The following is a 24,576-nucleotide window of genomic DNA, read 5'->3' as shown; positions in this document are numbered from 1 at the left end:
ACAAGAAGACCTTGATGCGAGGCATGAACTGAACAGAACAATAAAAACGTATTCATTACCACGTTTTACATCTACACCCTGTTTTTGGCTATTATGTGCTACTTCCTGTCGTGAGGGGGTATGATTTTACGCCGCTTTTATCAATATTCCAGGAATATCACAGCCGGGTACGCCAGAAATGGGCTTCACACATTGTACCCATGTGGGGAATCGAACCAGCGTCTTCACCGTGACGAGCAGACGCTTTAACCATTAGGCTACTAGGCTACCCCACCGCCCCCTGCTGGCTAAGATCAGTTTTCAGTCTCTCATAGTAATGAGTCTACACATTTTATGACACATGTATTTACCGGTTGTGTTAGATATAAAACTGGATAACCAATACCATAGCATTGATGCGTAACATACATCGCAGACAAGGTTAATATTCGATTTTCTTGGTATATTTTCATTACGTTTAACACAAATCATTTGTTACCGACCTAAGGCTTTTTTGTGTTTAACGTGTTATAATTTCCATTGATAGATCTCTTTTTGATTTACTGTAAATGAATACAATTTTTATTCGTTGCCATGGTTACATTACGTTATTCAAATTTCCATTATAGAAATGCAAGTTGACAAATAATTAAACACATAAGTATTTAGTCGGTATGTTTGTACATACATGTGCATAAACGATTAATAACAAAGTACGGGGAGCCATTAGTGGCAGAAATTGTTCATGATTTTATCGCAATATTTCTTTCAGAGATTTCAAATGCATAACTTAACAGGATGACATTATGACTGAAATACTGACTTAAATGTGAATTTCCTACTTATTAACATACAAGTATGTATTCTAGCTTATCATGTATGTTGACTATCTCGGTACAGATAACAGTACAACCTGCATAACATATGCCAGTCTCCCGGACAGACCTTAAGGTAGTGCCGTAGTGCCACTGCACTATACAGTCAGACATTCACTGACCCAGGATAATGTTTGGGTTCGGGGTGTTCGTCATTGCTTTGACGTTTCTGGCATCGTCGTTGGGGAAGACGGTGGAGTTGTATGTGTCCCCCACTGGTTCCGACTCCAATACTGGGTACGTCCATTTCTACTACAAGACCGATAAGGGCAGCCTTAAGGTAGACACATGGAATCTAACTGAAATTAGATAATGATGATGAAACAGGTATTGTAATGTTGTATTCATTATTCAAGCATGCTCCCTAGCTTCCTGACAGGATTCAGAAATTGTTTTGTAATACTGAATGAGTGAGTAAGTAAGTTTGGTTCTACCCCGCAATATTCCACAACATCAAACTTTGTAACCATGTAAAAGATCGAACGCGGGTCTTTGGAGTGAGAAGCGAACGCTTTAGCCACTGACGATGAAACAGGGACATGGTAAAGTTGGCATACGCTCACGGGAACATATGCTGCTTCACGGGAAGACCAAATACATGGAGTGGTAAGTAAGTATGTGGATATAAGTAACGCGAAGCGTCACTTTCGATATTGGGCTGGTTCCCGACTCCCTTTGCGCGCGCCATCTTGCCATATGCGAGATGGGACCCAGCTTACTTCCGGTACAAGATTTCCGGTGACAAGCGCATATTCAAGAACCGGTTCTGGTTCAAAATTGCACGATCGCCAAATATGACTTTACTAGACCGGGCCCCAGTGTGACCATTTTTGACTGTCACAGCTGTTGACAGTCGTAATAGTTGGCTAATTTGGGGTATGGTTAGATCGAAAATTTGTTATTCCTTCTCTACTGTCAACTGACAACATGAGCCTATTCGTAAAGGTATGTAGTGTTGTTTGTCACGGGGAGTACTAAAGTCTCGCGAAGTGCCGTGGCCAACTTACGAGCCATATAGCAGCACAATTGTGCACAGGAACAATAAATCAATACATGTTGCCATCCTTCTTCAATTTTAGTCATAATTTATCTATCTGTGTGTATAACGCACACGTGTGAAGCCGTGGAGATCCTGAATTGAATTGGTCTTCAGCAACCAATGCCTGTGGTACGAGGCGACTAAGGGGATCGGGTGGTCAGGCCTGCTGACTTGGCTGACACATGTCATCGTATCCTAGCTGTGTACATCGATGCTCATGCTGTCGATCATGCTCAAGATCGTTCTCACCAAAGCGGTACCTACAATATTCCCTGTTCTCATCGGTATTACCGTTGTCCTCTCTCACACTCACACTCATACGCAGGTCAGATGTACACCATCCAGTAAAGACTCTCCCAAGAGTTCTACAGCTGTTGGATACACCTGGGATAAAAGGAAACAGTAAGCTGAATATGTTTGTATTTCTATATTAACCGTAACGGAAAGCAGTATATTGCTATTCGTTATTATTACCGTAACTCGAGGCGGCATATGGCTAAATGTCCCTAGCTGTAACAGTAAGCAGTCGAAGTCTAGTCATAACAGAGGCTGGACTATAAATGTAGTTATACCTCCATATGGATCAAATATTTTATTTATAAATATGTATGGTTTCATGGCAATAAGAAAAATATTTACAAGGCGCCTTTCCAGGTTTCACATCCGCTCAAAGCGCACAATAATGCACAATGCGCACACTCTGATAATCATTACCCCTGATAACCCAAGCTGCTTGTGCGGCGCTGTAAGGTTAATAGTCACATGACTATTTCCCACCGGGTACCCATTTTCTGTTGGGTGAACAGAGGCAATGGTTTTAGCTCTACATAGTCCATTATACGCATTTTCTTGTAAGAATTGTATCTTTGCTATAAATCGAATTCGAATTATAAATTTTACCGAGCTTTCATTGCCAACCACACAACCACTATCTGGCCATTAGCCATGTTTCGTAAACAGCCATCAACGTTGAGATGATGAAGGGGTATTATGACCTCCCGGCAACACTTCACTTCACACATGGCTACCAGTCTCCAGTCACCTTCAGGGCATACCGAGGACAGGAGGTGCATGTGGTATGTAGGTTTACCAAGGACAGGAGGTGCACGTGGTATGTATGTTTACCAAGGACAGGAGGTGCACGTGGTATGTAGGTTTACCAAGGACAGGAGGTGTACGTGGTATGTATGTTTATCAACGACAGGAGGTGTATGTGGTATGTATGTTTATCAAGGACAGGAGGTGCACGTGGTATGTATGTTTATCAAGGACAGGAGGTGGACGTGGTATGTATGTTTATCAAGGACAGGAGGTGGACGTGGTATGTATGTTTACCAAGGACAGGAGGTGCACGTGGTATGTATGTTTACCAAGGACAGGAGGTACACGTGTTATGTATGTTTACCAAGGACAGAGGGTGCACGTGGTATGTATGTTTACCAAGGACAGGATGTGCACGTGGTATGTATGTTTACCGAGTCCAGGTGGTGCACGTGGTATGCATGTTTACCGAGTTCCGGTGGAGCACGTGGCCTATCGGTGGCACCCGTGGACAACACGCGTAATGTCAGGTATTAGACCACAAAAGTTGTTTTGTTCGAAAATGTATGTCTTCAAAATATATCCATATAACATAGAATCCAGATGGAGCCCAGAACCATGCTTATTTTCCGGAATGATCCGAATCTTAGGGACTATAACTTCTTGGTGTTTAGGTAATCTTGTTAATGTTAACTTTCATTTCTGCTGACACTATTACAACCAGTGTATTTAACGGTTCCCCTCCGCTTCCCTCTTCCAACGGTGCACCTGCAGCAGCTTTTCGTATGAAGGTGTAGCTATTGTAACTGTTTTCCCCTGATCAAGTCGTCGGCTAAACAGCACCTTTCTTTCATTCAGTTTCAACATAATAGCTCACTTCTGATTCCGATCAGACACTAAGGCACTATTGTACTACAATTGCAAATGTTTAGTGCAAGGGCACTTTCTCTGCCTAAATAATGTTTGAACTTTTTGTCTGTATGTCATGATGTGTCACGTTTGTCAACACATTAAACATAATGCTGGCACTCTCAGTTCTATTAGAAGCTTTTCTTTACATGAGCTATATATCATTTGACCCTTTATTAATGACGCCTAGTACATAAACTCATGATCAAGTCACAATTGTACAATCGACTTTGCTTTTAGCAGACATGTCTTCTGGATGTGGAAAGGGGTTTGTCGCTTCTATATATCAGATGAAATATCATGTTTTCGATTTTGCCAATCGAACTTAAAATTCAGATAAATAGATGCATTCATGCATGAAAGTCAGCAAGGAGGAGTGCACAACTGATTTCAATGGTAATGCCTAATTCTTGTCTAAATAGCTTATGAAAAAAAATAATCAAGTTGTCTTTTAGTTTGTCATAAGGGAGAGTGGTGACTCCTCTTGTTGATTTAGAAAAGCACAATAAAAACAACTTCTTCAGCATTTCGTTCACTCGGTGATGATGCTATCAAACTGATTGTGTCGGTTTAGACAGGAGGACGACGTCTTCCCGTCAGCAAGTTCAAGGACGTCACAGACCAATCGCTCCTACGAATGTGGAATAATGACGCTCGGACACATGTAAGTAGCTTGCTTTCGAATTGGACATGAATTGCAACACTGCCCAGTTCATTATAGTTACGTTTACTTTCAAAAGGCAATTAGGCACTGTACCTTTATGCTGTGTGACGGTGGTGTATTCTTTCTGAGGGCTATTTTAATGTTTAAATAATTGTTGGATCAGATCAAACAGATTCATCTGCCATCAGTGGGGATCACAAACTATGGCCATTTATCGACTACAGACGGCTGGTTCGACTACAGACTGGCCCCCTTGGAGCTGTTCATCAATGGTGAACCCCTCAGTCTGGCCAGGTGGCCGAACCACGTAAGACACGTACACCAGACATTGAGTAATGGATCGGAAAGGGGCCAGTTTCGCGGAGTAGAAATGCAAAAACCAACAGCAACTAGGAGTTTTACAAAAAAAGGAGATGCTTATCCATCACAGTCACATGTTTAAAGAGTATGATCAACATCTTTTAGAGGATGTCCAAATTAGTCAAACGTTTGCGACAGTACGTGTGTTATTTCAACTTTTTACCGTTAGTCCACTACTGCAGGACTTTATAGATATCACGGCTGTGTCAGATGAGGTGAGGTGACCTAACGTGTATTATTTCCACGTGTTAACGTTGATTCACTACTGCAGGACTTCATAGATATCACGGCTGTGCCAGATGAGCATGGATACCAGTTCTCATACAACACGAACCGTGACTCGAGGTGGGCAAATGAAAAAGAACCATGGGCATATGGATTCTGGTGAGTCTTTCTCACACTGCAATGTAAACGACCTTTCCACTTCAAGATAAGCACTTAACAAAAATAGTACATTTTGCTCACGAACTGTTTTAATGGTCATATTCATGCGAGGCTAATAATTACTTCACATTGCCCGCTCCTGAGCTGACCATTCAAAGACCGCCTTTCATATCGCAGGGATGTTTCTGCCTTAATGCCTTCAATAACAAATAATAGTAAACTCATAATCCATTTAATTCCTATCCAACTTGATATGTGCTTAACATTTGAGGGCTGTCGGGTAGCCTAGTGGTTAAAGCCTTCATTTGTCACGCCGAAGACCCGGGTTCGATGCCCCACATGGGTATAATGTGTGAGGCCCATTTCTGGTGTTTCTGCCGTGATATTGCTGGAATATTGCTAAAAGCGGCGTAAAACCCATACTCACTTACTCACTCACTCATATGTGCTTAACATTTGAATAAGCTCAAACCATGTTGACTGACAGTCGTTTGGTAAAGACGATTATGATATACGTCAGTGTCTTGGATGATTCACTAGGTATTGGAGCTGGGCGGACTTGGCGTTCAAGATACGTAAAATAGATACTCTGAACCACACCATCACTCTCTCGCTGACAAGGACCGCCGTGGCATACGTCCAGGTTAGTTTCAACAGAAAAGATAAAGCCTTTGTGTTTATCAGTCATGATGGATAAACAATGTAAACAAGGACAGTAATGCACGCAGGCCACATCTTGGCGAGAATATGAACATAATAATATCAATACTAAAGATAGTTTGAAAAAGAATCCTGAAGGGCGAGGGGAACAAAGAGAAACATCGAGGGGACATCAACCCATGGGCCCCGAGGGACCAGTGAACATAGTATTTATCTTACCGAACTCCTCAATAGTAATTTTTAACTGTTTGAAGCACGGGTATCGGATCATAGTGGGGAATACAATTCGACAAGACGACAAGAAAAAGCTAATTTAGAGTTATCTAATCACTTGTCACGAGGTGGACATTGGTTGATGTACCATTCGGGCTGAGGGAACATAACCAAACATAGAAGGTACATCAAGCCATGGGCCCCTAGGGACCAGTGAACAACGTATTTCTTACCGAACACCTCAATGTTAATTTTGAACTGTTTGGAGCACGGGTATCGGATCATGATAAGGAATACCAGAGTTAGGCAGTTACTCAGTAGCGACAACAGCCAAAACACTCAACTATTCCCTTTATAGATAATCAAAAGAAAAGACTATATCAATTAAAGTCATACTAATTTATTATTTAAACCATCACTTACATAGCGTTGAAGAAACGTAATAAAATATAACATAGATATATACATGAATACGAAACGGTGATTTATAGATTCGGTCGAACAATAGCATTACTGGAGATTCAATCTCCCCTTCCATCGATTTGCATTAGCAAAACATTGGTAATTATTCGATATAAAGAATTCCTAACACGAAGTAAAAATGAAGTTACTGGTTAACAGTCAAGTTGAACCTACTTAACCTCGCACGTCACTGGTGCCCTGCTGACCTTGTCGTCCACGGCGACGTAAATCGCCGGGACGAGCTGCGACCACTGGGCACGCCAGAAACATGTGATCATGGGCCCCATCCGGGTTCGCTTTGTTTAGATTGAGATTTTGTGCTTGTACGTTTCACCAAAATGGCAAACATCTAAGATTTATATCGCTTCAGGCTTTTTGCAACATTAAACTGACCATCGATATGTAACTGGAATACTATTCAAAGTGGTGTTACACTCCTCTCCCACTCACTGTTTGGTCGCTATATGGGTGGAACAATGCCGATGTGGAAATTAATGTTTAACTCACTCACTGCTTTCAGTAATATTAAAAGTTTGGAGGCTGAATGCACGTAAAGACTATGGGGATAAAATAAAATTATCGATGTGTGTTGGTTTTCTTGTTGTTTAACGCCGCACTCAGGAATATATTCCAGCTGTATGGTGGCGGTATGTAAATAATCCAGTCTGGACCAGACAATCCGATGATCAACAGCATGTGCATCGATCTACGCAAGTGGGATACGATGGAATGTGTGAATTAAGTCAGCGAGCCTGACCACCCGATCCCGTTAGTCGGCTTTTACGACAAGCACAGGTTACTGAAGACCAGTTCTAATAAGTAGTAAAGAATACCAGTTTGTATAATGGAGGTATGTCGGATCTTCACGGGTACGATGCGTGTAAACAGAGTATCTGCTGCCTTTATTCTGACAGGTGTCTACAACCACGGCAACTTGACTGGAATCACCTCACAGGGCGGCTACTTCCGGGTGATAAACATGCTCTCGGAAATTGACGAGCCCGTGAGTTTTCACTGGACATTGTTTCAACATAGAATGTTATTCATCTCCGTTTCTAATCCAGGACTGACATGCACAAAGTCTGTGGCGCTTCTGTTCTTTGACATAGATTTACACTAGCTCAACGCTAACTGAGTAAGGTTTTACAAGTAATATTCAAGCGGGGAACACCCGAAATGGGCCTCACTCATTGTGAGGTGAGGTGAGGTGAAATTGGGTTTAACGTCGTGCTTGAGAATATTTCGCTCATATGACGACGTGCATACGTGTGTATGTGTATGTGCGGCTGCTTGTACTAGCCCAGACTGAAGCTGGTTTTATAGTGCAAGTTCACTGAGATACCATGCCGCAGTGAAGCATGAATACCCCACTCAGACACATTATACTGACTCCGAGCCGACCAGTCCTTGTTGTACCCTTTAATGCCGAGCGCCAGGCAGGGACCAACAAGTACCATATTTTAATGTCTTTTGGTATGACGCGGCCTGGGATCGAACCCGCGACCTTCCGCTCTCCGGGCGGACGCTCTAACCACTACATCACGGAGGCGGTCCCTCACTCATTGTACCTTGGTGGGGTCGGTCTGTTGGTTATTTAATTTAATCACTCAGCACTATTGCAGCTATATGGCGGTAGTCTGTAAACAATCGAGTCTGTACCAGACATTCCAGTGATCAACAAATGAGCATCAAGCTACGCAGTTGGGATACGATGACATGTGTCAACAAAGCTGGTAAGTCTGACCACCGATCCCTTTAGTCGCCTCTTAGGTAAGTATGGGTGTCTGAACACTAACTCTAATCCGGGCCTTCATTGTACCCATGTTGGGAATCGAACCGGGGTCTTCGTCGTGACGGGCAAACGCTTTAACCATTAGGTTACCCCACCGCTCCGCTAAGCGCTGGGATAGCTTTGTGCCAGCGGGCGCAGGTGCAGCCATTGTGTTTAGAAGCACCAGAATACATGTGATCTAACGTCATCAGATACTGTGTACTTTGCAGGGTGAGTACTACATAGACGTTATTACGGTGATTCGGTGCGTGTGACCCAAGACTTCGACAGGTTCCCTGACGTCATCATATATTGTATACTTTGTTGCAGGGGGAGTACTTCATAGACAGGAGTACGGGGATTCTGTACGTGTGGCCCAATACACCGTCACGTACCCTCAGATATTGTGTACTTTCCTTCAGGGGGGAGTACTACGTAGACATAAGTACGGGAATTCTGTGCGTGTGACTCAATATATATAGACGGGTTCTCTGACGTCATCAGATATCGTGTACTTTGTTGCAGGGGGAGTACTACGTAGACAGAAGTACGGGGATTCTGTACATGTGGCCCAATACACCAACAGGTTTTCTGACGTCATCAGATATTGTGTATGCGTCAATGCTTGACGACTGTATCAAGTAAGTCTGATTACGTCATGGAATTATCCACATGTCCTTCATTTTCCGTGATTTGCAAAAATGTAAGGACAACGCATAAGATTTGTATGCATTTGTATGTGCATTTTTTCAGTTTATCTAAAATGTCTTTTCCAGACTTGACCCCGGCGTGTCCAACCTGAGATTTGAGGACTTTACCCTGGAAGCCTGTCGAAAATTCGGAATCGATGCGGAAAACGTGTCTAAAGTAGAACTGCGACAACTTGAGTTAAAGAATACAGGTAACGAATTGGCAATTGATTCAATGTTGCACAATGAACGTATAGTATTTGATATTTTCCGTTGTCATATTATACAAGAACATATGCTTCACACATTGTCCAGCGTGAGAAATCAGAACAGAATCTTCAGCTTGACGCACGGAAGATTAATCTACACTGATATCTTATCTCAACACGTTTCAGGTACATGCACAAAAAAAGCAAAATATTCCTTCACCTTCCTACAGTCAATCTTTCCCTCATGCCTGATAACACTTTCACTCATTTATAATTTTGCTTTCACTCATTGTTACAATTACGATTTCATTCGTTTATTCATTCATTCATTCATTCATTTGACGAATACAGGTAATTGACTACCAGTCCGCTTAGGACCAGGCGATGGAATTCGAGTGACTGTGAATGGTGTTTTTCAAGAGTAAAAGTTTGTCAGACACCAAGGGTGGGCTTTACACATTGTCCTATGTAAGGTAGCCTGTCTCCCAGTTTAGAGTGCAAGTCAGATCTAGGCAACATTGAGAAACTGTGCTGGTCTCTGTTTGTTTAGTGTTTTAGTGGATATGTTTTTAAGGGAAGATAACTTTATTTCTGGGACTAAATGTCCAAACGTGGAACATCGATCAGGATTTTCAGCGGGACGAGCGCACCCTACACACCTTTACTAAATAATTTGGAATGAGACCATGGATCCTTCACACCACTTCATCCGTCCTAAAGTCACGCCATTACATACTTCTTCGGTAACGCCATGGTGCAGATATATGATGAGTCCAAAGGTTAGGGGTAAATGCTCCTCAGGGAAATCTTTTTCTAGGGGAGAAGGGAGAGGGTGGTGCCCCCCCCCCCCCTCCTCCCCTCCTCTCTCTCTGGATCCGCCCCTGAGCCCCTTCGGGTTTAAAAAAATTGCTCCCTTGTTGCCCTTCACAAATTCCCTTTTCTCTCTCCCTTTTTATTTAGTCATTTACCAAAGAACATGCATTCCAGGTTCCTACGTGTTCCACTGTGGAGGAGACTGTCGGTCCGTCACTGTGTCCAGGTGTGAAATACACGATGGAGGTGGAGGCATTGACATATTTGGTAATTATTGTTGCTAGTATCTGTCTCATGCACGTTATTGTATTTCGGTGTGAGTCTAGTTTGCCTAACCAGCTGACGGTGATTATCGATTTGAATTGTGAATTACAAAATTATATGTTCAATTTAAAACCACTAATTTCCTACACATGAACCATACATTGCTAGTTGAAAGATATTTCTGAAGGCGGTGACCGTGTCAACCTTGTTGAAGACATCGAATGATTTGATTTGTAGATTACAAAGGTATATTATAACTTAAAATAAGGCAAACTAATTTCCTACACATACATTGCAAGATGAAACATATTTCTGTAGGCGGCGACCGTGTCAACCTTATCGCCTCCGGTAACGTGGTTGAAGACAACCATATCTGGAAGTACAGTCGGGTAGGGGCAGTTGGACAGGACGCAGTCCACGTTGATGGTGTCTACAACCTCATACGGTACAACCACATCCACGACGGACAATATGCTGCGATCAAGTTCGACGTATGTACCTTTTCAGGAATATCGGATAAATATTTTGCTCGCGGTGTTATAAAATTCGTTACACAGATTGGCAAAATACGTATCATTCCATTGTTTTCTTACACAATCACACTGGCCAAAAAGATGAATGTGTTACTATACCCATTGTTTGAAATGCGAATGTGACGTGGACCCAGCAATCGACTGATGAGCTGATTGCTCTGAATAACATTTCGAAAGAATCAGGCATTAATATGGCGTATACAATGTTAATCAACCAGTGCAGTGTAGCATCATTCCTAATAGCTTTCTAAGGTTGGGTTTAGACATGTTATTTCAGTGGTGTAGTGGTTAGACTGTCCGCCCGGAGATTGGAAGGTCGCGGGTTCGATCCCCGACCGCGTCATACCAAAAGACGTTAAAATATGGTACTTGTTGGTCCCTGATTGGCGCTCGGCATTAATGGGTACAACAAGGACTGGTCGGCTCGGAGTCAGTATAATGTGTCTGAGTGGGGTATTCATGCTTCACTGCGGCATGGTATCTCAGTGGGCTAGCACTATTAAACCAGCTTAAGTCTGGGCTAGTACAAGCAGCCGCAAATACACATACATACGCATGCACGTCGTCATATGAGCGAAATATTCTCAAGCACGACGTAAAACCCAATTTCACCTCACCTCACATGTCACGGTCAAGGTATAAGTAGATAGTAGTTGTTTGGTTTGTTCTTGTTTAACGCTGCACTCAGCAATATACCAGCTATATGACGTCTGTAAATAATCGAGTTTGGACCTGACCATCCAGTGACCATCAGCATGAGCGTGGATCTACACAATTTGGATACGATGACATGTGTCAACCAAGTCGGCGAGCCTGACCACCCAACCCATTAGTCGCCTCTTACGACAAGCATGTTTTGCTGAAGACCAATTATATTAAATAGTAAAGAATACCAGTGTGTATAACGGCGGTATTTCGGGTAATAAGCTCTATACACCTATACATTTTAGTAATGGAGATTACATCTTTTTGTTTGTTAAAAATCTTAAAATCATGAACGGATGCCAAAGCTGTTTCATTAATGCTTGCGTTATCTAAGGAATATCCGTAAAGTATCTTGGTCTCCAGGGTAACGACCACGTGATGGAGTATAATCACGTCCACCACAACTGCCTCAATGCCAGCGACTGTGGTGCTTTCCATGCTACCAGGAGTTGGTCCTTTGTAAGTCATCATCTTCCTTACATAATCATCCCTGTTAAAATTACAAAAGGTTTATTTTAGGTTTGACGCTGGTTTAAGCATCATTATGTTGGTTACGATAGTAATGTAATATACTAGAAGGCTGGTTATAGTGCAAGGTGCACCCATTCACCAATGTGACTAAAAACACGGAATAGTACTGAAAGATCAAAGATTACAATCTTGACCAATCTAGAATTCACACCAGCAATCACCGGAGCCAATGAGAATAGTGAACTGACGCCGACACAGCTTGTTGTGTGTTCATTTAGTGATTGTCAGAAGGCATTCTATGTAACACAGGCTTGGACATTCGTGAGTGCACTAAAAGGTCATGTGGCCTGTGACATATTGGTGTCCCTTATTGACCCATTGTACTTCCGGGCGGTGGGGTGGCCTATTGGTTAAAGCGTCCGCTCGTCCCGTCAAAGACCGGGTTCGCTTCCCTACATGGATAGAGCGGCGTAAACCATATTCAATCACTCATTGTATTTCCATTGTGAAACTTAAATGAGTGTCACCATGTAATTTACTGATTATTCATCTCTGAGTAGTTATTTCTCATTTTCAAAATTTAGTTCCGTACGTAACCGCTGTTTGGTTTAACCTTGCATTTCAGTCTGGAAGTCATCATGCATGCCTTTGTATACAACACATATGTTCCTTTCAATAGTTAGTACACTACTCATTGACACTTCCATCAGTTGAATAACAGACTAAAAGAGACAGGGTTTATTTTCGCCCTCTAAAATCAGTTTCCATCGATATTTTGGACAGATGTTTGTTTCCCTGTCACAGGTCTTTTAACGCCAAAATCATTTGTATGAACAGGATTCAGTGAGTGTGTGAGTTTAGATTTACGCCGCTTTTAGCAATATTCTAGCAATATTGCGGCGTAGGAAACCTTGTGAAAAATATTGTACCCATATGGGGAATCGAGCCGGATCTTCGTCATGACGAGCGAAAGCTTTAACCACTTTAACCCATCTTCTCCAAGATGGTTCTGAGTTTATGTGCCCAATAATATCGTATATATGTATTTTCACTTGGTATGAAATAATTAATAATTACGTAAAGGGCATTTGTATATAGTTATGTTCACCAATGGCAGCGAGGCAACATGATCCGATATAACCACATCCACGATACCATCAGGCTAATGCCAGGGTCAGGTGTCAGGGGCATCATGCTGGACGACGAGTACTCCAGCGTCACAGTTGAACACAACGTCTTCTACCACGTGAGTATAATCGTAACAAAGTTTACGCAACAAGTATGTCTCATTTTTCTCTACAACGTTAATTACAGGACCTGTTTGTATCTCCATCAGACAAGAAACAACGCTGTGAGCGAAATCGAAGAAGCAGAGAAAAACGGGCCCATGGGATAACAATTTCTGACCATTTCGACACATTGATGCTGTAGACTTACAATGGGTTTATTGTATGGGAAAACAGTGGCGTCAAAAAAGGCAATGTAGATGTTTTAGCGTTTTTTAAGTTTTCATAACTGTATGTCAAAAGTACAAGAACAAATCTGAGACAAATGAGACCCGTATCTTACCAAGTCCGTTACAAAATTGACTGAACCCCCAAAACTGGTGCCACAATTCGAAGAGGGGACCGCGTGTTCTTTAATGTCCTGACCACAGACACAGAGCTGGGAGACTACAGATTAGATTAAATTGCCGGGGACAGAAGAAAGCGGTAGCTTCTACGTGTACAATGACAATTATTTATGGACAACAACTTCATTTATGTTGTGCGACGTTTCGATACAGATTCTTGTACTATTGTCATGTGTGCTTGACAATTATATATATGTCATTATCATTAGAGTTTCAAATAATTCACGATTTGTTTGTAGAATGACATTCACGCGAACATTGGTGGCGGCCGTGACAACATCATCCGGTACAACGTCATGTACGACAGTGTATCGGAGAGTATACAAGTAGACGCCAGAGGATCATCGCCTCATTTCGACGTTCATCGAGTACTTGACCGAGATCTGTCTGTAAGACATAACTAGCTATTGCCATAATCTACATTGGCATTGTGTAATCATACATCTAGTTGTTTTCACATGTACGTGGCGGCACCTAGACATTGATGTTACACATTCTACAAGTGTATCTTGTAATTATCGTGTTATGTCGTGGTGCTTGAGATACAGGTGGCTCGAGACAGTGGTTACTGGCTGACTTGCCAAAATTGACTGTTACTCCCTGTGACTGACCATGTCGCCTGGTCACAACCAAGTTTTGTGCCTTCGTGGGAGTGGTTTTCAAATTATCGATGGCTAGGTTGTGTCAGTTCCTACAGATTGGCAACTGCTCCACCTTACGAGTCCTGGGCCTAGATTTTCGAAGCTCTCTTAGCGCTAAGATAGTGGTAAGTGCCATTCATTAACATTATCTTACGACTATCTTAGCGCTAAGAGAGCATCGAAAATCTTGGCTCTGCTTATCAAGTTGTCGCAGGTGTGTTCCAACGGGTTGAGATATGGGGACGTATTTATAAAAATTATTAAAGTGCTTAAGAATATTTAACTATAAGATTTTTAAAGAATTATTTAGGTTTCACTCTTAACTTTAAGAAAATTCTTCATCCATACTTACATTAATCTTGATTTTACTCTTAAAGTCACTCAAACTGGTGATGTGTGTTTTACCGAACGGCGTAGAGCCTGCTGAATTGATATCTACATCTAGTGGATAACTGGGCATCAATATCTCCTTCTCCTTCAACAATGTGTTTTAAGAAGGGTTTATCATCTAACCACGCGTAGAAAGGTCGTGATCTTTGCGTCATGACCCACACGAAGCCATCCTCTCCTGAGCTGCTGTCTGTGTGCCACAGTCTGCTAACAAACCAAATCATTCGCCGCCTGTCGACATCCTTTTAAAGCAGAATTAAGACTTTAGGTTAGAGTAATTTCAAACTGTTTTGGGATTTAACGCTGAGTGGTGCTTTGCCTTAAGTTCCCGTAAAACAGCCTTGAATCAAGTTAGTTGGTTGTTTAATGCCGCACTCAGCATTATTCCAGCTATATCGCTGTTGAATCAAGCATTAAGACGTTAGATCAGTGGAATTTCAGAATTGTGTTTGGAGGTAACGTTGAGTGGTACTTTGCCTATCGTCATGCAGTCTTGAATCCAGAATTAAGTCGTTAGGCCAGAGTAATTTCAAATTTTGTTGGGATGTAACGCTGAGTTGAGATGGACATGTATTTTTCCAATTACATTCAAGATCACGTTACAGACATTTACCTTTAATGAGGCGTTTTTCCAAGAGTATATTGTACATCGCTCGTCACGCCTAAGACCAAGGGTTCGATTCCCCACATGGGTACAATGTGTGAAGCCCATTTCTGGTGTCTCCCGCCGTGATATTGCTGGAATATTGCTAAAAGCGGCGTAAAACTAAACTCACACACTCACTCCAGTTGAAGTGATGGATGAATTCATGTGATCGTAATCCGATGCAGTGAAACATTGTATTGCTGATGCCTTAAGATCACATGATCAACTGAAATGTTACTGGCTGTGGTGTAACCGGTGCCGACAAATGGATTGTACATGTACTGATACTGACATTATGTTGGGTGATACATTTATAACTGGAAAAGTTAAAATATGAATTCCGCTTTATTTCAGTCTGTTCCATACAAAAGCGCTCTGTGGAAAGCTAAATACCCTCAAATGAGTACGTTAGAGACTGGGACACCTCTCTACCCTGAAGGTAACCCGTGCAATATGTGAGTGAGTGAGTGATTTGGGTTTTATGTCGCTTTTAGCAATATTCCAGCAATATCACGGCGGATGACAGCAGTAATGGGCTTCATACATTGCACCCATGTGGGGAATCGAACCGGGGCTTCAGCTTAACGAGCGGACGCTTTAACAATTAGGCTACCCCACATAGAGATGGACGAATTACCTCCATTATACAAGAAGACATGTTATGTCGGGAATCTGTGGAATCCTAGAAGGACATTGTCCCGTTTTCACCCTACAAAACTAATCAAAATGTGTCACAATTAACCAAAGTGCGACGATGCGATATAGTCATTGTTCATTCCATAGGAATCCGTGCAAGCCGTCCCACACATGGATGCAGGTAGTGTAAACCTTTAATCTGACATTTTAGGCCATCTGACCCTACATGTGTACAATTAGACTCGCCATCCACAGGTAACCAGATCTACAAGAACATCTTCTGGAACCAGGGCAATCAAAAGGGGGTTCTCTACTTTCAGCCAAATTTTGCTTACAAGAGATACTTCGATGTCCATGATGACCACGTGGTAAGTAATTATATCATCATCCTCTTCCTGGTCATCCTCCCCCTCCTCCTCCTCCTCCTAATCATCATCATTATCTCATCCTCATCATCATCATCCTCTTCCTGATCCTCCTCCTCCTCCTCCTCCTCCTCATCATCATCATCATCATCATCACCATCTCATCCTCATCCTCATCATCAGTTTGCACTTATTTTCCGTATGTTACCGTTCATTAGATATTGTGGAGATGCGGGGAGACTGAGATGTTATCGAAAAAAATAGCTTGTCCAAGCTAATTGCTGATAAAAGATGCTTCAGACTGCAAATGAATTGTCTGACACAAACATTCACTGTTACTCGACTGCAAGATGTATTTTCAAACACAAGTAGGCTTATAGTTTGAAATAAAATGTGATACGGTTGTGTTTAACAGTAATGAACAGCGCGGACTCGCACAGCAGACATCATTCTGCAACATGACTGCGTTATTCCAAAACCTGCTCACAGGTGTACATCGAAATGAGATTACTGGTTTACCCGAAACTCGGATTGCGGAACCGAAATATAATACGACAGACACCACATTCAGCAACTGTTTTGTTGAAAAGACTTCTGGTTATTATACGAAACTTCCAACTCCCACAATGACATCATTCATCTTTCCTTTATAAATGCGCCTTATTCATGATATACCATGACGACATTTACACATGCCTGTATTATGTGTATGGCGAATTTCCATTATCGAAGCACTCACCTATATCTTCAGACTGTAACACGTATTCAGGACATGCGTCTGACGCAGGTATCTGCTTTCTAGGTACTCCAGAAATCCAATTTCTACGCTCCGGATAATGGCGATTTCCGACTTCGCTGTGGCACCAAACAATGGGCAAATGGTGTAAACTTTGAAGAACCAATAGCTTTGAAAGATGTTGGCCCACGTCAAAGCACAGGTCCAACGTACATGAAGACAGGCTAGTGTATTCCGATCATCTCAGCCCACCATACAGTTACAACAACTGTTTGTTTTAACCCTAAATTATGACTATATGGCTGCAATATTGTCGATTTGCCGTTAAATCACTCACTCACTCACTTTGAAACATGAAAACTTTGTTGTTAAAAAAAATCCAACACAGTTACAGTTATTTAACTTTTAGACATATTTAGTACATCCTGCATTAAGTCTTACTAATGTTGTGTTACATACTACAGTAAATAGTTAAATTAAATACAGTAATATTATTCGAAAGAAAACAATTTCAATGTGTTTGCACTATTTTATTCACAAAATAGAGCTACTTAAGTGTTGGTACATTTTCTTATCTCAGTGTTGCCGACTATACCCGCATCTCCAACTCCTCAGCCGTGTGATCAGTCTACGGTTGCCCCGGAAACAAAGATTCCTGCAACACCGTATATCTCCGATGGATCGGGGCCAAATTCGTTATACCCTAATATTACAGACGGTGAGATAAAGCTATGTCTCCACTATTTATGTGAGAGTTAACGGTGAGAGTATTCTAACTTGAGAGTTAACGTTAGATAAAAGCTTAGACACAACTATGTTAGAGTATTCTCCAAATGCTGAAGAATTAATGCTGATTAGTGTTCACACTGTCCTATCGCCTTGACCACCAACCCTCTGCTAAGGAACAAGTCATATCGCTGACATTACCCATAAGCATCTGATTTGGATTTGGTCTTCAGCAACCCATGCTTGTCGTAAGAGGTGACTAATAAGAGCGAGTGGTTAGGCTTGCTGGCTTGGACGGTTGACACATGTAATCGTTGCGTAGATTAATGCATGGATGTTGATAATTGGATTGAATGGTTCAGACTCTTATATTGGATACCGCCGTCATATATAGCTGGAATATTGTTAAGTAGGGCGTTAAACAACAAACAAATCTTCATGACTGGGGAAGAGTGTACTCGTTTGTACAGAATCCTAAGGCCTCTTAAATTGACTTATCACTTTCAGGGTGCTGGTTCATCACTGACCAGTGTCCGAGACATCCTCGACCCCGTATGTTCCGGGACATGGGTGACCAGAAGAACGACCCTGTGTGGACGAGGGAGGCAAGGTGTCTCAGTCGGGCTGTGGACCAGTGGAAATACTGTGGCTCTAGTAACCGCCATTCACTCAAGGCTGTGTTCGGTCCAACAGGTTGGTAAACAAATGTAAAACGTTTATAACAGAATGTGACTTGTCTAAATTATGAAATTATAGAAAAGAGGTTAGAGCCTTGATCCTTGAGACAACACGACTGATAAAAGTGCTCCGCCAATAAATATTTCCTTTACTTCAAGATCTTACGCACGCAATATTTTATGCACTTAAATGCCTTTTTGTGAAACGATTAGAAAGTTCAAACAATCTTTCCATTTCAATCCAAAGAATTCGTCTTTGTAACACACGTCATATTTGGGTGGTGGAACACAAAATCAGTCGTCTAACCCACTCAGCCATCGCAGCTTCCACAAAAATGGAAGTCGGACAACTGGTTGTCTATGAATACACAATGCCATTTAGAACCTGATCAAATGTAACATATGTTATAGCCGGTCTGGTAAAGTCATTTTTGGCTGTCGGCCAGTTTGGAACAGGAACTGGTTCTTAAATATACGCTGGTCACCGGAAATCTGGTACCGGAAGAAGCGCCTCGCAAGACTTGCGGGCCCTATATGCAAGGTTAACATACTGACCTACATAACATGCAGACTAGGGTACAATCTACGACATCCATTTCAGGTGCCATGACCATTGCTGGCAGTGGTTGCTACAATGCATTTGAACAATGCCCCAAACATTATGCCCATCCTGGTATACATCACGATAATTATGCAGAACAAGCACAAAATGCAAGTACTGATGTGGAGGGTTGTTTATCACGGGCAAGATCAATCTGGACCTATTGTGGATCTTACCCCCAGTATCCCGTCTCAAGCATATTTATGCCAACAGGTAGGTGCTCTCACTTCTTTGTGAACATGACTGACATTTATGTCAGTAGCGAATGGGTACCCGGGGGTAAGTCATATGACTGTTACCCTTCAAGCGCCCAATAGGCAACTTGGGATTTCTCAGTAAATAATGCGTTAGCGCTTGAGCATATACAATTGCGTGGAAACGGAAACGGACGCTTTATAAATAGCCATTATTATTATCATTGTATTATTTACAGAATTATTTGAATATGAATATGTTGTGTTGATTAAAACCATTATGAATAAAACACATGTTTTCAGGGCAACAAACGATCAGTGCAAGAACACTGGTCTCTATATCAGAATAAATGTTCTACAGGTGCCAAAAATCATGGTTCTATCAGTATCAGAATAACTGGTCAATATATCAGAACAATGCGTATGTCTGTATCAGAACAGTTGGCCTCAATGTTAGAACAATGGGTATGCCTGTATCAGAACAGTTGGCCTAAATGTTAGAACAATGGGTATGCCTGTATCAGAACAGTTGGCCTAAATGTTAGAACAATGGGCATGTCTGTATCAGAACAGTTGGCCTCAATAGTAGAACAATGGGCATGTCTGTATCAGAACAGTTGGCCTAAATGTTAGAACAATGAGCATGTCTGTATCAGACCAATTGGCATGAATATTAGAACAATGGGCATGTCTGTATGAAAACAATTGGCCTCAATGTTAAAACAATGGGTATATCTGTATAAAAGTTGGCCTCAATGTTAAAACAATGGGTATATCTGTATCAGAACAGTTGGCCTCAATATTAGAACAATGGGCATGTCTGTATCAGAACAGTTGGCCTAAATGTTAGAACAATGAGCATGTCTGTATCAGACCAATTGGCATGAATATTAGAACAATGGGCATGTCTGTATGAAAACAATTGGCCTCAATGTTAGAACAATGGGTATGTCTGTATCAGAACAGTTGGCCTCAATATTAGAACAATGGGCATGTCTGTATCAGAACAATTGACATGATATTTGGAACAATGGGCATGTCTATGAAAAAAATTGGCCTCAATATCAGAACAATGGGCACGTCTGTATCAGAACAGTTGGCCTCAATCACAACAATTGACATAAATATTAGAACAATGGGCATGTCAGTATGAAAACAATTGGCCTCAATATTAGAACAACGGGCATGTCTGTATCAGAACAATTGATATAATATTAGAACAATGGGCATGTCTGTATCAGAACAATTGATATAATATTAGAACAATGGGCATGTCTATGAAAACAGTTGGCCTCAATATTAGGACAATAAGCATGTCTGTATCAAACCAATTGACATGAATATTAGAACAATGGGCATGTCTGTATGAAAACAATTGGCCTCAATATTAGAGCAATGGGCATGTCTGTATCAAAACAATTGACATGATATTAGAACAATGGGCATGTCTATAAACACAATTGGCCTCAACATCAGAACAATAGGCACGTCTGTATCAGAACAATTGTCCTCAATATTAGAACAATGGGTATGCCTGTATAAGAACAATTGACGTGAATATTAGAACAATTGGCATGTCTGTCTGAAAACAATTGGCCTCAATATTAGAAAAATCTATATGTCTGCATCAGAACAATTGCTCTACATAGCAAGACAAAGGTCCTCTCTATGTCCGAATAGTTTCTCCGAAGTGTCAGAAAAAGCGTCGTGTTTTGGTTTCAAATTGTGTAACAATGACGATACACTATGAGGGCCCATGGTGACGTGATCCGAAACTGTTGCGATTCGGTGATCGAATAGTCTCCCAGCAACGTTTTCTTGTCGAGAGAGGCAACGTAATATATCGGGTTTCAGCCTGGATCACTGTTTACCAGCGTTATATCGTATCCGGACAACACAGTACTGGCTCTTGATATCAATCACAGGAATATTTGGTATAGTAAGTTAACTGACAGTCCTTGTATAGCTGGAATAATCTCAGTGGGACGTACTTTGAGAATTCATTAGTTCTGACACCATTTACGTAAAATCTGAACGACGCACACACACACTTTCGATTTCCTAAATATACTTCCTTTCACAGTTTAGACTCACTTAAAACATTCACGATATGTTATGTATATATATATATGGTTACATCGAAGATTGATTTCTCCCCTAACTTGGGGGAACCAACTGCAAACCTTATGCAGATGAATTGCACGAAGATCGTGCATCATCAAATTGCTGAAAAGCATGTGCAAATATCGAACATGTGAGCAGCTGCGTTTTCACAGGATGTCAACGTTGTCAATTGCCGACTACCAATGACCTATATTACCATTGCCGTATATAGGTGACATGTATGAATAAAGCCGCCAATTAAATATAGTAAAGTCGATTGCTGTATTCAGGGTACCGGAAGTTTATGACACGTACTACTTGTGCTGTGACCTACATCATAAGTCCCGGGTGTTAATGACCTATATTACAGGTGCTGGATGTTAATGACCTGTATTACAGGTCCCGGATGTTAATGACCTATAATACACATGCCGGATGTTGATGACCTATATTACAGGCACCGGATATTGATGACCTATAATGCAGGTCCCAGATGTTCATGACCTGTACTACACATGCCGGATGTTGATGACCTATAATACACATGCCGGACGTTGATGACCTATTACAGGTCCCGGATGTTAATGACCTGTACTACACATGCCGGATGTTGATGACCTATAATACAGGAGCCGGATGTTGACCTATAATACAGGCACCAGATGTTAAAAACCTTTATTACAGGTCCCGGGTGTCGATGACCTATATGGCAACTTGGTTGAGAGTTTACAAGAGCCGTCCTAAATGCTGCACTGGTGTCTGCTATTGGTGATATGTATTACAGGTGCCCGAGTTTGATGAAACGTATTTAAGGTGACATATGTTCACGGCCTGTATGACAACTGTATGACCAACACATATTGCAGGTACCGTCCGTAGTGCAGGTGCCGGATGTTGGATCAAGATATCTTCCTGCCCCGCTGACAAGCAACTGAAACCATTTTTCTATGACGCATGGGGCGCTACCAACACAGGATCGGGTAAAAATTTCAGTTTGATCATTTAAACAAAAATAAGGGCATTACAAATGTATCTTCTTTAAATTGTTTGGTTTAGTTGTTTGGGTTCAGTTTGGATGAAGATTTGAATATAGACATAGATTTGATATCAACGATGAAGATCACCTCTCTTGAAGTTACTGATATGCCAGTACATTTTGGGAAAATACACAAAATCAAAATACGCCAAGTTCAACCGTTTCCATACCAGTAATGAAATCGTGCTCATAATGCACACATTCAACAGGTATACCGGCACTTTCGGAATTAAGACTGATTGCTGAAAGTCTCACAAGAGCTAGAAGAGGCTAACACCACTGATATATTCTTAATCGTGAAGTCGAAGTATTTTCATTCCCAGATGACCTAGGTGATAACTGTTTCGAGAGGGCCACCTACTTCTGGCAACGTTGTGGTTCTCACCGGAACCTTCCCGTCACCGCCTACTTCCGTCCGGATGCTACTCAAAGGACTGTACCAGCAAGCGTCTAAATGTCTACAGACATTAACTCTGCAAAATAAATCCGAAGCTGTGTTCTCTGTTTTGGTTTTTCATAAATGAACCTCTATATAGCAGTGCTACATACGTTGTATTTCTTTTTACGCGAGTGTAATTTAACACGTCAGCAGTAATTCAGGTTCTACAAGGTATCTTTAGCCAATAAAGTGCACGAAGTAATGACCATCGATTCACGCAATCGGGGACCTGTCCGCTGCACTACAATTACATAGCTCTATCTCGTGGTGTACAATATCAGCGACCTGTGACACAGCTACACTGGACTACAATATGAGAGACATGTGACGCTGGACTAAAAATATCAGAGGCCTGGGGCACTGGACTACAACTTTAGAGACCTGGGGCACTGGACTACAATATCATAGACCTGGGGTACTGAACTACAACTTTAGAGACCTGGGGCACTAGACTACAATATCAGAGACCTGGGACACTGGACTACAATATCAGAGACCTGGGACACTGGACTACAATATCAGAGACCTGGGGCACTGGACTACAATATCAGAGACCTGGGACACTGGACTACAATATCAGAGACCTGGGACACTGGACTACAATATCAGAGACCTGGGACACTGGACTACAATATCAGAGACCTGGGACACTGGACTACAATATCAGAGACCTGGGGCACTGGACTACACCTTTAGAGACCTGGGGCACTAGACTACAATATCAGAGACCTGGGGACACAATATGAGACCAATATCACTGGACTACAATATCATCAGAGACCTGGGACACTGGACTACAATATCAGAGACCTGGGACACTGGACTACAATATCACAGACCTGTGACACTGGACTACAATATCAGAGACCTGGGACACTGGACTACAATTTTAGAGACCTGGGACACTGGACTACAATATCAGAGACCTGGGACACTGGACTACAATATCAGAGACCTGGGACACTGGACTACAATATCAGAGACCTGGGACACTGGACTACAACATCAGAGACCTGGGGCACTAGACTACAATATCAGAGACCTGGGGCACTACACTACAATATCAGAGACTTGGGGCACTGGACTACAATATCAGAGACCTGGGACACTGGACTACAATATCAGAGACCTGGGGCACTGGACTACAATATCAGAGACATGTGACACTGGACTACAACTTTAGAGACCTTGGACACTGGACTACAATATCAGAGACCTGGGGCACTAGACTACAATATCAGAGACATGTGACACTGGACTACAATATCAGAGTCCTGGGGCACTGGACTACAATATCCAAGATTAGTGACACAGTACTACAATATCCGAGATTTGTGACACTGGGCTAGGATATCAGAGATCGGTGACTCTGGACTATAATATCAGAGATCTGTGACACTGGACTACAATATCAGAGACCTGTAACACTGGACTACAAAACCAGAAACATGTGACAACAATTAGATCTGTGTCATGTAGAAGAAAGACGTTAATATTACAGATCGGTCACACTGGACAACTGTGTCAACAGATTGGACAACAGATTGGAGATCTGAGTCGGTGGACTAAATTGTACAAGATCTCTTGCGCTGTGTTCGGTGTGTTACAGCAATCTAGACCTGTGACAGTGGAAAATAATTCAGATTCGAATATTTCGAATTACTTTTAGCAATTCTTCCTGCAATATTACAGCGGGGAACACCAGAAATGGG

General features: G+C 41.8%; 1 protein-coding gene and 1 long non-coding RNA gene across 2 annotated transcripts; one reads left to right on the top strand and one right to left on the bottom strand.

Annotated features, from left to right (window-relative positions):
• Positions 1–231: 231 nt before the first annotated feature.
• On the bottom strand, positions 232–6,438 carry LOC124267892. The gene is made up of 3 exons (XR_006896148.1): positions 6,296–6,438; positions 4,357–4,358; positions 232–280 (listed from the first exon to the last, which is right to left on the bottom strand). It is a non-coding gene; the product is annotated as an uncharacterized LOC124267892 (long non-coding RNA).
• Positions 5,792–22,922, top strand: LOC124267891. Its single transcript, XM_046702881.1, has 17 exons — positions 5,792–5,894; positions 7,501–7,589; positions 8,883–8,998; positions 9,134–9,258; positions 10,243–10,335; positions 10,651–10,823; positions 11,934–12,029; positions 13,159–13,287; positions 13,914–14,063; positions 15,706–15,790; positions 16,243–16,355; positions 17,155–17,311; positions 17,669–17,806; positions 18,322–18,507; positions 19,093–19,305; positions 22,256–22,369; positions 22,749–22,922. Exons 2-17 carry the CDS (start codon positions 7,566–7,568, stop codon positions 22,877–22,879), a joined length of 2,043 nt encoding a protein of 680 aa, XP_046558837.1. The 5' UTR covers positions 5,792–5,894; positions 7,501–7,565; the 3' UTR covers positions 22,880–22,922.
• The last annotated feature ends 1,654 nt before the right edge of the window (positions 22,923–24,576 follow it).

Source organism: Haliotis rubra, unplaced genomic scaffold (assembly GCF_003918875.1).
Source record: "Haliotis rubra isolate DU_JTF1 unplaced genomic scaffold, ASM391887v1 Scf1345, whole genome shotgun sequence".
NCBI lineage: Eukaryota > Metazoa > Mollusca > Gastropoda > Lepetellida > Haliotidae > Haliotis > Haliotis rubra.
This window is presented reverse-complemented; position numbering and strand designations above follow the sequence as displayed.

Excerpts from the sequence above, each read along its gene's own strand:
- LOC124267891 (XM_046702881.1), top strand. The coding sequence starts at position 7,566 with ATGCTCTCGGAAATTGACGAGCCC. Across the intron at positions 14,064-15,705 it reads TACTTGACCGAGATCTGTCT|TCTGTTCCATACAAAAGCGC; the intron begins GTAAGACATAAC and ends GCTTTATTTCAG. Across the intron at positions 15,791-16,242 it reads GACACCTCTCTACCCTGAAG|GTAACCAGATCTACAAGAAC; the intron begins GTAACCCGTGCA and ends CGCCATCCACAG.